This window comes from Trachurus japonicus, chromosome 1 (assembly GCF_045865225.1).
Source record: "Trachurus japonicus isolate A0001 chromosome 1, Traja_1.0".
Classification (NCBI taxonomy): domain Eukaryota; kingdom Metazoa; phylum Chordata; class Actinopteri; order Carangiformes; family Carangidae; genus Trachurus; species Trachurus japonicus.
Genome location: NC_140907.1, coordinates 660,953 through 677,885, shown reverse-complemented (window position 1 = coordinate 677,885; position 16,933 = coordinate 660,953). Strand labels below are relative to the sequence as shown.

Here is a 16,933-nt window from a genome sequence, read left to right as displayed (position 1 = left end):
AAGTCATCAGAAGAAAGAATGCTCAAAAGCTGATGTGAGACTCTTGATCTGCTGAGTCCATTGTTTGGGCAGATCATTCTGTTAGATATTGCCATCGTCTGTTACATGTAAGCAGGCAGACCAAAGGTGAAAAAGTTCAAACATTGGTTTATCACAAAAGAAGGGCAGATAAATTGAGGATCGTGAAGAGATATGGGGCTTGGCAGGCAACTCTCAGGAGCAGAACTAGGTCAAGAGAGTGGGACAAGCAGAGCATGGATTAGTCAGAACAGGCAAACAAATAACACAGAAGGAAGGAATAGCAAACACACATGCAGTGGAAGGAGACCTAGAGCAAAGGTGAGACACTGAATTATTGAGACAACAAGCAAACAAGAGAAAGGATTTGTCACCAGAACCGGTGCTGCGTTAGTATAGGCTATAAGTCTGTGGAGCGGAAGGATGATCCATTGTTGGAACTGGGTAGGAAAGAGGGTGAAGGAAAGCCCAACATCAAATATGTGATACAATATATTCTGACATCCACAGAGTGCTAGTGCTGTATGCACGCATGTATGAGGCAGACATACAGTATCACCACAGCCCATTCACAAGTCCAGAAAAGTATCCAGTGAATGGAAGGCAGTGTGTGTGTGCGCGCTCTGGCATTATGAGAAGACGTTATAGGTGGGAACCTCAGAGGAATTCCATGTTCATCAACTGGTGTTGAGACCAGTCCAGCAATCTGCCAAGTAAGTCCAATGAGCTGGAGATTTAAGTCAGTTACTTTTTTTTTCATTTGAAGATAAGCTATCTGGAATCCTGGGTAGTGTATGCTAATGTCACTGGACAGAGGTCAAATCCTTAGAGAGACCACGATAACGTGTGTGATTGGACATAAATTATCATAACTTTCTTTTTCCATACATCATCGGAAGATAAATTGACTTTCTCTAATGCATGTTACAATGACATACACAGCAAATTCAGGCACATATAAGCTACACACATGCATTATACACAATATATTGTATTATTGCACAGATGTCCAGTTATGTAAATGACCCTGTGGTGATATCAATGCTTCTTCTCCCACCCAGCCAATGGTAAATTCTCCTATAGGCTATATTTGATTGTCAGCTTCTATTTATACAAGACCAAGGGACAAATACGCCCTTTGCAGTCAGGACAAAGGAGCCCCTCAAGTGGCCTGATGCATACTAAAAGGCAGACACGTGGGGCGCTCCGATGGCTCACCCCTCAGAGAACACACCACATGGGGGTATAGTCCCAATGCAGCAGCCCGGGTTCAAGTCTGACTTGCGGCCCTTTGCTGCATGTTGGCTCCTACATCGTATCTATCAAATAAAGAGACCACGAGAACATGTATTCTCATGTGTGTGTGCGTGTGTAAGGGATAATGAAAAGTGAGCAGGTTGTTGTAGAGAAATAAATCCCAACAGGATTCAATCTCTCCTCTCTTTTTTACAGTAGTCTAGTGGAAAGGTAACAGCTTTCAGAGCCGATCGGAGCGACATCCCAAGACATACATAGCAAGGATCTGTTATACAGAAATAACAGACCTTAGAATGCAGTGAAAATCACCCAAAGACCAAAAAAAGGTGCCACTCCCTTCTCTTCAGCTGCAGAGCCACAGCAGTGACCCACCCCCCCACTCCCACCCCTGGGACTCCCCCCTTAATCAAATCAAGCATTTCCACTAGCAATTAATATTGGAGCATGCAAATTGCCCAAGAGAGCAAAATGACGTTCCCTCGATGGATGCTAAAGCTCCGGCTCTATCATTCCTCCCTGTGCCCCCTTTCCTCAGGGGACAGAGAGTGGAGGGCTGACTTGTTAGCTGTGCCTTTCTCTGTAATTCTGCTTTACATTAGTATTTAGCATCAGCAAAGGCTGAATAGCTCCTGCTCCCCACATCTTGTGACTTTTAAGTCTACCATTTCCTTAATAAACCTCATACCGTAATATAACGATGTAAAAACCTAAAAATATCTTCCCTTTGGGTAATTCCATAAACAGGCCACAGCTCGCCAATGAGCAAAAGAAGCCGCTCCTAGCAACTGGCAGGAGACTACAGGACAAGCTACTAGAGCCCAACACAGGATGAAAAGGATAGAATGTAAGCGGCTGCGCGGCTATCAGCGGCCGGTGTCAGAAATGATGGGAGTGGCTGTTGTGACGTGTGCTGTACGCCTAAAAGACCAAAGTAGAATATTCAGTACTGAAGGGGCGGAGGTGAAGGGTGAAGATTTCTTGTTTTCTGGTCCCAAGAAGTACACACTGGATTCTACATGTAATCTACCATTATGAATGGAAAAATGTATAATAATGATAATAATAATAATGATGATAATGGTATCATGCATATCAGCATGCTGCCAAGCCCACTAGGAGCAGTTTGGGGCTCAATCTCTTGCCCAAGGACAGTGTCTGACATTAGGACAGGATGAACTCAGGATCAAACAGCTAAATGTATAATTAGTGGACCACCTGCTTTAGCCCCTGGGCCACGGCTGCCCTGTTTTATTATATCCTTCCTCTCTGGAAAATGACATCTAACACTCCCTGTTTCACTCACTTTAACTTCTCTTCTCAATCTGGCAGTTTTTGGTGAATATGATAAATCGCAGGAGACATGAGGAGCCAGAGCTAAAAGACAGTTCATGTTGGAAATACATCCAGCTGGTGTGCTTTAGGTGTAGTCCTAATGCTGTTAGTGAAAGAGTTGTAATGTAACATTAGAAAGGAAAAAAATAATTTATTGGCTTGCATCTAGAAAGTGGTAAATATAGCAGTAGTAGTGAATCGTGTGTCTGCTGTGAAAGAAGCTGCTGTAACTTGCAACAGTTTGAAGTCATGGAAGTCATGCGAACATTTGGCCAAAGACATTCATGGCTGCACACAAGGACATGGACATTTTCACATACATTTTCCAAAAACAGATCAATACTGTTTGAAGAACTGAAAATGTAACGGTGGTAGAGAAGAGGATTGTGAAAGTGACAGGTGTCAACCGTTGCATAACTTAAGCTTCAAATCATAAATCATGACTGGGACATCCGGTTAAAGGTCGGTCCAATTAAAGGAAACTTCACAAAGAAAAATAATACACAGGGTTTTACAACGCTGTTCATGGTACAAAACATTGGAGCTTATTCAACACCTCGAGAAAAGCGTTTTTTATGTATCCAGTGATCAATGGAAACTCAGAACGTTATTATCAGCTGTCGTTAAAACCTCCCCGCGTCCAACCTTGAACACACTGTATGAGGCGCATTCTCAGTATAGCAGAATGAATATCCACTCCAAAACACTCCCCCACAAGCTCTCATTTTAACAGGCGACAGGCAGTGATAAAACCCACACTTTTAATTCAAACAACAACAGTCATTTACGAAGTTTTAGATAAATCTTAGATAGATAGATTTCTTTATTGTCTGCCCCAAAGGGTAGCAGAAATGTGTCTTTGACAGGGCTCATCACTTTACATACACTAAACTAAATTTACAACCAGCACTTAGTATCCCTATTTACCCCTCATTATTAACCTGTGCCACATTCCTTTTTCAGTTAGGTTAGCTAGGCTGTTAACTGCTTGACATCTGGTTCCCAGAATGGGGAGATGAGCAGAGCAAAAAAGGCTGTGAGAGGTTAAAAGACTATTGAAAGCAGAGGATTTTTCAGCATATTACCAAATTATACATTTCTTCATATTCATGTAAAAAACATTCCAAACCCTGAATAAATAATGTGATTGTCCTTGTTATTAAAGAGAAGAAATAGCCCGCACAACCTCGTTTTGCTCCAGAATATTTTACTGACAACGTTTCGGGCTTCTCAGCCCTTCATCAGGTCATCATCATGTTTGATGATGGTGAAAATTACTCAAGTACATTAACAAAGTATTTGTACTTTGTTACATTACGACACTGGTTGTGGGTCGCTGTACAGCTCACTCGCCCCATATGCAGAGGCTACAGTCCTCGCTGCAGGCGGCCCCGGTTAGATCCCCCTCATGGCTCCTTGCTACATGTCATTCCCCCTCTCTCTGCCTCCCCATTTCCTGTTTCATTCAACTGTCCTATAGATTAAAGGCAGAAAAGCAAAAATAATTTGAAATAAAAGTTGTCATGGCAGGAAAAGATGCCAGTACATAGTGTCAACTTTCTTGAGCTAAAGTAACAGATGTCAGCTTGTCTTCACAAGATATACCTATGTTGCCGTGTACACATGAATACACACCACCTACTCCAACCACAACCTGAGCTAAAGTAAGAGACTGTCCTCCCTCTAACCTCCCTTCACCCACTTTCCCCTCTTCGAGCTATTAGGTATATTTCCTGCAGAGCTTGGGTCCTTGTCATTAAGCTTTGCTTTTTAATTGGACGTGATGCCACAGGCCATTGACAGTGACACTATCAGAGGTGGCCTAAGCAACATATTGGGAAATGAAACAGATCCACTGCTCATTATAAGATTATGTAAAGTTAAAGATGCTGTAGAAATAACCACTGTGACTTATAACAATACATTTGATTTCAAAGGTTGCAGGGAAATTACACTGTTTAAAACTCTAATTGAGTGAACTTCACACACGTTCACATCTCCATGTCTCAGAATTCACTATTTTACACAGAGCAGCCAGTTTGAGACACAGCAGTGGAGCGATGTATCGCTACGTCCATATTCATCATCTCTGATTTGCCTTTGATTCAGCACAATCTGGAAGTGTAATTAGATAGGGTTGTGTTGGTTCTGTTGATTATTTTGATGGATATCTTTAATTTGAACTGTTTGTTCACTGTAATGTACCTAACTGTGAAGCACTTTTAAGAAATCTGATGTATCGTTTTATGTGCCGCCTGGATGATTCAGGGAAGAGCATTATTAAGGCTTTAACCAGCCCTGGGAAGAGCTGTTACAGGTATTCATCCAGGCCGGATAGCCTGCATGTCAATTATGTGGAGAGTTGATGTTTAGTTTTCTCTCCCTCTCTCTCTTTCTTTTTTAAATCTGTTTTATCATATTTTTGTTGATTTATGGACCAGTTATTGTGTCTGCAATAAATATTGATTGATTAATTTCACTGTTCAACTCAAACAATGGTTTAAAGCTAGCTGCATTTTCAGTCACATGTGATCACTTACCTCACTCACTTTAGATACGTACTGTACCTTGAATAATTACTTGGTGAATTGTCTGAGATGAACAGTATAGATTTACATGAATGTGATTCAATTTGTGTAATTTTGTGTTATACATTTATTCATTCATTTACTGTATGTGTTATATTCAGTTTCACAAAAAAGCCTCCATTAAATACCATTAACTTGGACTCCTGTCCCTGTGTTTTGTTGGAAAATATTTTGCTTGCTGTCCACACCATGTTCTCAGTTTAACACATGGTCAGGGCAGAGGATAAAACACACTAAACATGGAACAGGAAAGCTGAACATTTTTTTCACTTCTAACTTTCAATTTCCTCTTAACACAGTTATAAAATGTTGCCAGACGAACAGCTCAGGTGCAGGACAGGACACTTTTATAATGTACAGTGGTTTGAGGTCACAGGGATAGCAGAGTGTCTCTGTCTCTGCAGCCTCACTGTACAGGCTGACTCACTGGGTCCAGTAAATCATTCAGCTGTGTGGAAACAAAAGATTACGAGTTGATGAAATAGTACAAAATGTTTGTTCTAACTTTGGCCAACAACAGCAAAGGCTAAATGTTTGCGATTTACTGATTTTCAGTCACTGCACCTTTTGCCATGCCTTAAGCCAGTGTTTTTCAACCTTGAGGTCAGGACCCCATGTGGGGTTGCCTGGAATTCAAATGGGGTCGCCTGATTTTAGTAGCTAATTGATAAAAAAAAAAAAATACTGATGAAAAAATATTATTATTATTATTATTATTTATTAAATTAATTAAAATTATGAACAAAAACACCAAACATAATCTTAAACAACTGTATATTCTTTTACTTTCTCGAATATAAATTGAGTTGGCAATGGAAAATGACAAAGGCAATTTTCCACCATGGTGGACAATAAAGATTTATTGTATTGTATTGTAAAATGCAGCATATAAAAATATCTGAGCTGGCGCTTCTTGGTTGACAGTGGGGTCGCCAGAAATTTGTGATCTCACAATGGGGTCATGAGCCAAAAAAGGTTGGGTACCCCCGCCTTAAACCGATGGTTAACAAGATGTCACGATTGCAGGGGGAAGGACCCAAATGCAGAGAGCAGGATACAGGCTTCAGTGACACCAAAAGGATTTATTACTTACGAGCACAGGGAAACACAAGAACACTGGGAGAAAACAAAACAGACGATCGGACACAGACAAAGGGAGACACGAGGCTAAATACACAAAGGAAGACACAGGTGGTGCAATCAAGACAGGTGAAACACATTAGGTAATCAAACGGGCGGGAAACTTAACAGGAAGTAAGGAGTAAGACGTGGACTTCAAAATAAAATGGAAACCAGGAACTTAACAGGGAATGAAAGACACAGACCATGATACACAGGAAAACACCAAACTTCAAAATAAAACAGGAACTAAACTTAACTAGAAAATTTCCTCTGGGAAATTTTGATATTCATAACTGACCTCACTACTGCACTTTGCATTCTTTCTACAATGTGACCATATCTTCAAGTTATTCTCATGTCTTTTCTGTGGTGGTCCTCTCTTGCATAGACTTTTTTGTTGTTGCCTGGTGCAGCTTTAAAGGGACAACAAGGAGTTTATCCATCAGCAGAACGAAAAATTCCGCGACAATAAAAAAGTCTCATATTAATGTGGATGAATCTACGTTACCCACACTTGTTAATTGGTCCATTTTCGATAAATATATCGTTTTGTCTCTACCGTTATTTTGTTATTATTAGTGGTGGCGGAAATGCTGGTTGAGCCGACCAGTGTTTCCTTACTTTCGGTTTCACAGACGCTGCCCAGCGAGTCATGAGAATAACGCTGCCGAATCGCCGTTTATGGTCGGAACTGCGACAGTATGTGAACCTCTTTGAACCTCTGACTTTAATTTTTGATGAATGAAAACATGACTCTGTCTTGCGCCGGTCAAAGAAATTCACGGTGCGCGCGGAGGCTCATAAATGTAGTGTGAAAACACTTCGCTTTTACCAAAACTCCTCGTTGTCCCTTTAACTGACACCTATAGGGGTCCTGCCGTGTTAACACTGTTACATTTCGTGTAATCCTCTCACTATTTACCTCCACCAAAAGCCTCTCCTCGTCTCTCTCGGAGTCTCCTTCACATTAAATCCGCAGTAATACCCATTTGTATTGGCAGCTGGGTCCTATGGGGGTACTGCACTGAACTACCTTGAGATGTCAGCAGAGCCATGCAGCCCTGTTTTGAAATTGATCCTCTTGGTAATCTCCTCTCTCCCCCGGGTGTCCAAGCATCTACTGACTGCGAACGATTAAAAAATCCTGTCAACCACCCCCCCCCCATATCCTGCTCCAGTCCTGACCCCTCAGCCTGGGCCCCCTTGACTCTAGTCAGCAGCAGCAGCAGCAGCAGCAGCAGTACACATCAGTAATGACACTGCCCTGTGGCCCGTCTCTCTCCTCTTTTGTTAAGGACAACAAAAGCCTTGGGAAATGTGCATCATGAGAGCCATGGTGACTCCTTCCTGTGAGTAACACAGTCGTCATCATTGTTATTCAGATGATATACAGTATGTTCCCCTGAATGCCAGGGCTGAAATATGCACTCTCCTCCACTGGCAGCATCGATAATGAATGAGCCAAATAATCAGTCTGTGTTGGTTTTTCTATTGCTGTGACCATCATCATTATCACCACCAACCACTCCTAGCTCCAACCACAGCTAGCTATTTTAGGAACCACATAAATAAGTGCTAAAGAGCCAGCTATAATTCCTCCTATCCTTTATGCACCATCATTCACTGCAGCATCATTACATTCTGCACTGTTAAGGTTATATCCATGCTGAAATTAACATCTTCATCTTTAATGACTCCATCTCCATCTCCACTATTCATGAATGTCCTTTCTGTTCTTTCTGCTTGACAAACTGGCCTAAATATTTTTTATGTTTTTTTTTTTGTTTTGTTTTGTTTCTCCCAAATACAATGTCTCTAAAATTGTATTTTGAGAAAAGCATAAGAACAGGTAATTAATAGCATGTGAGTAGTTTGTGAAGACAATGATAACATTATCTTTTCCAGTTTAACAATTCTAACACTTAAAATATGTTAGGCCTCATCACCATTGGCATATACCAGTTCAATCTATGAGTTGTGTTTTTCCCATTTTCCAATTTTCTCACAGAGTTAATAAATCAAAAGGGGTTTCCATATTTAAAAAACTGACCTCAGGGTGATATGAGAATTCATGGACTGTTCAACATGGACAGATAAATGAGTGCCCATGGGTAATGTATGTGGCAGGTTATTATGACTCATTTCTTATTGGGTGACATCTAGTGGTTGTAGTAATTATGACAGGAGTAAAGGAGGTTGTCAATACACACAGGTATATAACACAGGTGGAACTAGCTGTTTATATTTTAACCATGGCAACAAAGGCCAACAAAGGTTCTTATACCACCTTACTACTGTACCTGTATTGGTTCTATTTGATCCCCACCCCATGCCACCCCAGCCACACACACCCTCAGTTCTCTGAAAGTATTTTAAAAAATACAAATAAATACAAGTGTATGTACAGTATGGATGAAAACACTGAGCCATTCTTGTTGTTTGTTTTCTTTATAGGATGAATATTACTTCATCAAATACATTGTATTTCTGTACAAATATTGTAAGAAAATGAGAACACAGTTAACAGACTTCTTTCCATTAATAAATATGATTGTAAATGCATAAAACAATTACACACAGCACAGTTGAGGTCAAACAAAAACACTGGAACACCTTACCATCTGTTCTCATACAAAAGCTGTACAGTAATAAAACTTCTTTTTTTTAATTATCATTATTATTAATATTCCTCTACAAAAATAATAATCTTGCTAATTGTTATAGGAGGAGATGTAGAGAAGAGGGAGAGAGAGGAAGAGAGTGTAGCTCAGCTTGATACTGCTCCCCCACCCTTAGGTGCTGTCACATCACAACTCATCCTAACCAGGAAGCTAGAGAGCTTCTTTTTTTTTTCTTCTTTTTCTCTTGCAGGACTTCCTGTTGGTTCAACCTGCCTTCCTCCTCGTGAAAATCAAAGGTAAAAGATGACTTTATTATGTTACAACCTCCTGATCCTGCCTGGCAAGAGTAATTTCCTGTTCCCTGGGGTTATGGTTAGGATTAGCACTCTGCTGTTTTGCACTGCAGGTCCGTCATGGTTACAGGCTGATGCTCTGTGTGTCTACCTCAAGCTCAGAGAGTTGGGAATTCATTTTCTAAATCTGCAACATAAACTTAATCCTCTTAGTATACAACTTTACATCCTTACTGTGTAAAACATGAAAAGAAATCCTTCAATTTTCTCAAGGCTTGGGAATCCAATCATTATTGTATTGCTACATTTCACTGATGCTGATTCACAAAAAAATCCAACCACCAGCATGTTAATTCACCCTTTCATAGCATGAAATGGGATGATAAGATAAATCACCTCATACTGTACCTGAGAGCAAATCATGTCCTGCAGCCTCAGAGAGATACACAACAGCTACAACGGAGGTGAAGATGGAAGATGAATTGTTACCTAAATCATCTTAGCATGCGGCGTTGACATACTGTGTAAACACAACTCATCTAAAACATGTTAATAGCTGCAGGTCATATTGCATGGAGTATTGCTCTCTGAGGGCCACACACACACCATCTTGTCATATAGTGTCAAATCCAAATTTTGTTCCATGTAAATTGACACACAGGATTCTGACATTTTGACTCTAAAGTCTCCAGTGACACACACCAACTCACTCACTATTGTTACACAAATAAAATATGGTCACCGCGTGGCTTCCAAATTCTCAACAATATGACAATAGCCAGCTACCAGGACCTGAATTAGAAAAAGAAACAATGCAAGAAACATATTGTCAAAACAAAGCAGGAGCTCAGTATTTAAGTTCATGTCAAACGTCCATGCAAATGTCAGAGCCTTTGTATATTTGTGTATAAAAACACTAGATATATCACCATCCTATCCCCTATAAGCTTTCATGTGTATCAACTGTCCAGAGAAGCAGCACTTATATCCCGTTAAAAAAAGAGAAGAAATGACACACACTCACGAACATGACACACACAACAAAAAAAAACCTCCTTTCCTGATCCTCTTATTAATCCAACTGCGTTTATGATAAGAGAGCATCCTCAACCTCATGATGATGTTCTCTGCAGATGGTTCTCCACATCATCTCATCATTTGGATCCATTTTTGAAAAATTAATTTTTGATTAATTTGTGCACGTAAACTGTTGTAGATACAGTATTAGACTAGAAGGATCAGGTCGGAGGATGCAGTGTGTCCTGTTAGCCTGTCATGCATTATACTGTAGATCTCGCTGCAGCCGGTCCTGTATCGAATCCCGACTCAGGTGGCCCTTTGCTGCATGTCATTTCTTCTCTCTGCCTCCCATTTCCTGTCTCTCGCTCCAATATACTATTGATTAAAGGCCAACAAGCCTGAAAATAAACTTTAAAAAAAGAGATGTTTCTGTTATTCATCCTAGCTCCATTTCTATGAATGGCACCGCACAATAGGAACCTCAGAACATCACGGCAGGTGTCTATAGACTTTATGTAGCAACATTACACTCATAAATCAAAACACCTGCTGCTTGTATAATCAACAGCAGAATAAAGCAGAGAAAATACAGAGAAATATAAACAACTATACTGTGGATGCAACCAGTAAATGCTGATAAAATATGGTATGTAACACATGTTGTTGCTGGGCAACACAGCAGTTGTTGATACTGTAAAATGAGTTGTTGCACACACCTGTCTGAACAATCTGCTCCTTGTTTCCCTCTCACTGTTAAGTAGAATCGGTCCACAAAGCCTCATGGTCTCCTAAACACTGAACTGAAGAGCTGCATTCACAACAACAGAATGGTACAAAGTGAACATAGACCCTCAGTCTATGCAGCCACGACTGAACAAGCATAGAACATATTCAAAACTGACAAAACCATGCTCCCTCTGAGTTTCAACGTCTCATATAGTAAAAAAAAAAAGAAAAAAAAAGAGGAGGAGGAAACAATTCCAAAAAGGTTGCCTCATAAGATCTATCAGGCATTTCCATCTGTCAGATGCTGCACATAAACCACCACAGGGCTTGACAGTCCCTTGAACAAGCTAACCATCCGTATAGCCTGGTACCATATGCGCTCTAGTTCTCCTGCTCCTACAGCACGATATAATGAGCTGGGATGAAGATGGCTGCTACTCTGGAATGGCTCAGGACATTAGCCTAAATGTGTCCCCAACCTTAGCCAGCCTTGAGCTTGACTGGCCACATCAAGTATTCAAGAAGTCAACCTCTTTTATCCTGTCCAATACCAACGTCCCCAGAAAAAAACCTCTTCTATCTCTCTTAGCCTCTTTCTGTGTCTCTCTCTCTTTCCCACTGCCATGTTCATCGGATCCTCTTGCAAAGCAGTTGTATCTCATTACAGATACCACCTTAAATCTTTGACTAGATAAATAATACTCTACCCCCAGTAGGGATGTTGGCTGTAACTGGGGTGTGACAGACTTCTTTGTAAAATGTTTCTTTCTTTCCATTTCTTCCACTTTTTTCTAAAAGGTGTCATATATGCTGATGTTTGGGGATCAACAGTTGGAAAGTGCAGTTTAGCACCTTTTACATTAAGTGGTCTCTTATTCTGAAGCACAAAACCTTAATTACAAACTGGTATGTAGGTTATCATAAATAGTGCCAGAAGCATTAGATTAACAGCAAGGAACCTAACCCTGTATTTTTGTTAATAATTTAAATGACATCAGGAAAAAAAAGAAATATTTCAGTAAACAAAAAGTGTATTGTGCCATAAATCAGCTTTCCAAGAGACAATAGACCAAAAGCTTTGAAGTTCCCTATTCATATTTTATAACAGCATTTATGTTTAGTAAGACATTTGTTATTAAAATACACAAATTTCTAACAGAGACATTCATGATTTACAAAATAAATGTGTAATCCACTTTAATAACATACTTCAGAAGTATGAATAAATAATACACTGATGCTGTTCGCTTCAGCACTGAACAGCAAACCCATCTCAGATATATAAGCAAAATCAAAACATCGTTGCTTATTTCATTATTCCCTCTTGCTAGTTCATGCTGGCATTCCCTCTGGATTACATATCTGACTTGTAAAAAATAAATGAAATATTTAAAATGTTTATGGAATCAGACATAATGCTAAAAAAAAAAAAAAAAAAATGAAAACCTGTACACAGTTTCTTCTGGTTTGATCAGAGCACAGTATGTGTCAGCAGGGTCCGACATGCACAGGTATAAAGCTCAGAACCATTGTTTCCCAAATGGTAAAAAAATATCCATGACACAGCTGGAGTGGTCATCCAGTCCAGAGTTCAGACGATGTATGTGGGGAGTTCTGTAGAGAATTTCACATGTACATGGGGTTTCATACATCCTGAGGGAAAACAGGGAACAAACAGACACAGATGTCAGACGACGTTTTGTACTAAAATCAGAGTAAATCTAGAAAATGTAGCTGCTCTCATTAAAATCTGTGATACTTTGAAGCTGTGTGAAGTGGAAACACAGTATTGGGATCACTATCACCCTTTCTTACTTATACTTTCGGCAGACACTGAGCAATATAAGCTTTCACGTCCATAGTCTCTCTCCTTTAAACTTCATTAGTTCCTGAGAACATCTGGCTCTGTAGTCGTTAAAAACTCCAGTGTTTACCAGCTTTGTCTGCTGTGTGATGCTGAGAAGTAGCACAAGAGTGGGTTTATCAGCACATTTGCACCCAAAACAGCCGCCTGCTCCAACACTGAGCAACACTGAATTGCGGGGATCTGCAGAGTGGAACAGTTCTTTTCCTCACTACAAGCAGACCATTAACATCAAACTTACTTATTTGATTCTTTGTGAATGTAAAAAAAAACAAAAAAAACATGTGTTAGTACAACAGTTTATGTAAGAGCCATGAGAAAAGTGGGAGTATTAGACATTAAAGAGGACTGAAAACAGCTATTTAAAGGTCCCATATTATGAAAAACAGGTTTTTTCTGGTCTCTACATACATAAACTGATTCTCCCTGAGCCTACCAACTCCTAGAATGAGGAAAGCAAACAGGTCCTGCATCGACTCTGCAGCCCACCGACTGGTAAAACGGTGCTCATACAGGCTGTTCAGACTCAGCTCCTGTGGTGATGTCACGACGGGAGTGAGGCCGGCCCCTCAGCGCGATAAAACACCTACCACGTCTATTTCTCTGGCTGCAGTGCACAACAAGAAACTCTTGAGCTAAATTGATGAAATACTGACACATTTTAAGTCATAAAGTGGTAATAATCTTTGCCGTGTACAGTAACCATGTTACTTAAAGGTGCAGGCACAGAAACAGCTTGTTCTCAGTAGAGCTCATTTGAGCGACTTTTAGACAGCCGACATTCAGGACCACGGATCAGTTTGGGGCAATACATTTCGAATACAGTTTAGTTGGACGTCTGACAGCTGAGTGAAATTGAGTAAAAAGAGTATAATATGGGATCTTGAAGTCACTTTTGCTGTGTTTTATTTGAAGTGTGTCAGTTCATAAGAACATACTGTCTCCATGCAGTTTTCCATTTCCTCTCTCAGGCTTAAGTGTTTTTGACAACAGGTCAGTGAGCGAATCAGAAGAGGAGTCAGATGAAAATATAAAAAATAATTTCATATGAACACTCATTTCTATAAAGTTAGATCATGGGTCCTGGTGTGAGCGGTTTGTAGTTGAATGTGGTGAATTTTTGTAATGACATCACAAAGTTAACAGTAGTAAATGACATGGAAATCTCACAATGTGGCACCTTTAAAGTGAGACTGCATGTTTTTGATCAGTAGACAAGTTGTCAACAAGTGCAAATGACAACATGATTTTCAGACAAACTGGGTTATTAGACCACTGCTGTGAAATGCATCAGACTATACAGTACAGACAGGTGACTGAAAATAGGAATAGGTGGAAGAATAAACATGGCGTGATACCTACATACAGAGTGTTCGGGTGACTGAATCAATTGATGAATATGAAAATGATATGGAAGATACAGTATACTATTATTGACATATTCAAATTTTAAAAAAGAAAGCAGACCCTTGAGCAATTTCATTTCATCTGCATTAACAGCTAAAATGGTCCCAAAAAAAAAGAAAGCAAACTGAACAAAAATAGGTCCTTAGGCTGCCTTTACACTACAGGCCTTGATGCCCAATTTCAATTTGTTGCTTAAAGGGATAGTTCAACATTTTGGCAAATTGGCCCATTGCCATAATTGCTATAGTCATAGCAGTAGGTTCGTTACCTTTAATTGTAGGTGTAAGCTGTTTTTAGTACGGCGGAGCGCAGCAGCAGGCTGCTCAGAGCTACGCTATGGAGGGTAAGGGAATTTCTTGGTTTCCCTCATTAAACTCATCAAATACAAAATCCCAAAACTCCACAGCGCTTTTGTAGACAAGTTGTGAGCTGCACAACCACCACGCTATGAGATAATGACGGAACGATACGAAACGGAGCCGTTTTCGAGGTAAATTCATACAAAACCGCTGATGTGCGTTGCGTTCAGGGACAGTTTTTCAGCAAGCAGTCTCCATATTTACCCTGTATTTACCTCGAAAACGGCTCCGTTTCGTATCGTTCCGTCATTATCTCATAGCGTGGTGGTTGTGCAGGTCACAACTTGTCTACAAAAGCGCTGTGGAGTTTTGGGATGTTGAATTTGATGAGTTTAATGAGGGAAACCAAGAAATTCCCTTAGCCTCCATAGCGTAGCTCTGAGCAGCCAGCTGCTGCGCTCCGCCGTACTGAAAATAGCTTACACCTACAATTAAAGGTAACGAACCTACTGCTATGACTATAGGGATTATGGCAATGGGCCAATTTGCCAAAATGTTGAACTATCCCTTTAAATCTGATTTTTTTTGACTGTCTTACATGCTCTGTCAGAACTTTTACATCTGCTTTGCTTACGTGAAACAAGCTAGTGAACTTTTGTAGAGACGGGAGATTTATTAGGTCACATCATAATTCCATAATAATTATAAACAAAGGTGAGTCTGGTGCTCAGAATTTATATGCAACATGTCACTGTTTACAAACTGAATATCTAGTCTGTCCTACAAAATATAGTTAGTGAAGTGTCTGTGTGGGGCGGACCTGTTGCACCGCTCCTCTGTCGTTCACATAATGAGGACGGGACAAAGCCTCTTGGCCACATGTGTTCATTATTTGTTTTTCCTCTCTTGATTTCTAAACGGCTTGTTTCAGTTCACTCCCTCTTGCCCTGGATCCGCAGATAAATGAATGTTGTGTGAAAACAAGAACTAGTGAAGGAGAAAAGAACAGACCTGAGGACACCACGAAAATTAAACACTGTAAAAAACTCCTGTGACAGTGACCACAGCTGGTCATTCCCGCGTGTCAATCACGGACTACAGAGGTTCAGTGAAATGGGTCGGCACTGGAATTATTTCCACATATGATGGGGGCCTGGATCTGATCTGACAATATCTGATTGGTATTTGTCCTGTTTCCATGTTCATGTTACAGATCCGGTCTGGGCCACTTGAGAGGAAAAAATCGGAATTGGGCCACTTGAACCGAATTATTTAAAGACAGCCTTAGTGTCTCCTGATCTCAACTTAACTTACACACATAAACGGTATAGTGTAATATGTGTAGTAGTGTCCTCCAGAGACTGCCAAACTGTACTGAAGTTGATGTGTGGGGTGGTAGTGACTCCCAGTATCTCTAAAAAACAGACTGGGAGGTAGTTACCAGGCTCCTTTACTGTGGAACCAGCTCTCTCCATGGGTCAGAGAGGCAGACACTCTAACTACATTTAAGTCTAGACTGAAGACCTTCCTTTATGACAGAGCTTTTAGTTAGGGCTGGTCCAGGTAGCTCTGAACCATTTTATAGCTATGTTGCTATAGGCTTAGACTGCATGGAACCCTCCCCTCTCCTCTCCTCTCCTCTCCTCTCCTCTCCTCTCCTCTCCTCTCCTCTCCTCTCCTCTCCTCTCCTCTCCTCTCCTCTCCTCTCCTCTGCTGCCCTCTTCTCCTCTCCTCTCCTCTCCTCTCCTCTCCTCTCCTCTCCTCTCCTCTCCTCTGCTGCCCTCTTCTCCTCTCCTATCCGCTCCTCTCCTTTCCTCTGCTGCCCTCTTCTCCTCTCCTCTCCTCTCCTCTCACACATTTTTGAACTGTCATGTTATCTGTGGCACTTTGTAGTTTGCCCCCACCCCCTTTCCCCTGTTGTTAAACCGGCCTGCCCTCCCTTCCCATGAACCAGTCTGCCACCCAGTCCTCCTTAAGCTGGCCTGCTCTCCCTGCCTTCCCACCTCTGTTGCTCACCCTAACATTTCTCCAATTGTTTTTCTCAAAGGGTTTTCTATGGAGTTTTTGTGTTTTTGTTGTGATGCCATGTGAAGCCTTTTGAGACAAACTGTTTGTAAAAACAGGCTATACAAATAGAATTGCCTTGCCTTGCCTTGGTGGGACATACTGGTAAAGACTTGATATTAGACTGGCTTCCTTTCAGTGGTCACACATATATTTTCAGGTGATTAAAGGAGAGAATGTGTTAATTGTGCTACTCACAAGAAGCTGCTCTTTCCATCATACTCATTTAGCTCTGTTTCGGCCCCTGACTGGACCGTTTCACTTCTGAGAAACACACAACAATGAGCATGGGGTGAGACTGATGAAACGACAGCAATTGAAT

General features: G+C 40.7%; 1 protein-coding gene across 8 annotated transcripts in view; it reads right to left on the bottom strand.

Moving 5' to 3' along the window:
- Positions 1-10,524: 10,524 nt before the first annotated feature.
- Positions 10,525-16,933, bottom strand: part of sorcs1 (sortilin-related VPS10 domain containing receptor 1) — a 204,973-nt gene continuing 198,564 nt past the window's right edge. For 3 of the 8 annotated variants that reach the window (XR_015037089.1, XM_085788734.1, XM_085790228.1), the window contains exons 27-28: positions 16,810-16,875; positions 10,526-12,630 (exon numbers count right to left, since the gene is read on the bottom strand). Coding sequence is in view for 5 of the 8 variants with exons in the window: in XM_085788734.1 (XP_085644860.1) it covers positions 16,838-16,875 (38 nt within the window). In the remaining 3 variants the exon portion in view is untranslated. Of the gene's footprint in view, positions 12,631-16,805; positions 16,876-16,933 lie in introns of all 8 variants that reach the window. The other 5 variants (XR_015037055.1, XM_085787481.1, XR_015037115.1 and 2 more) reach the window with 3 other exon arrangements.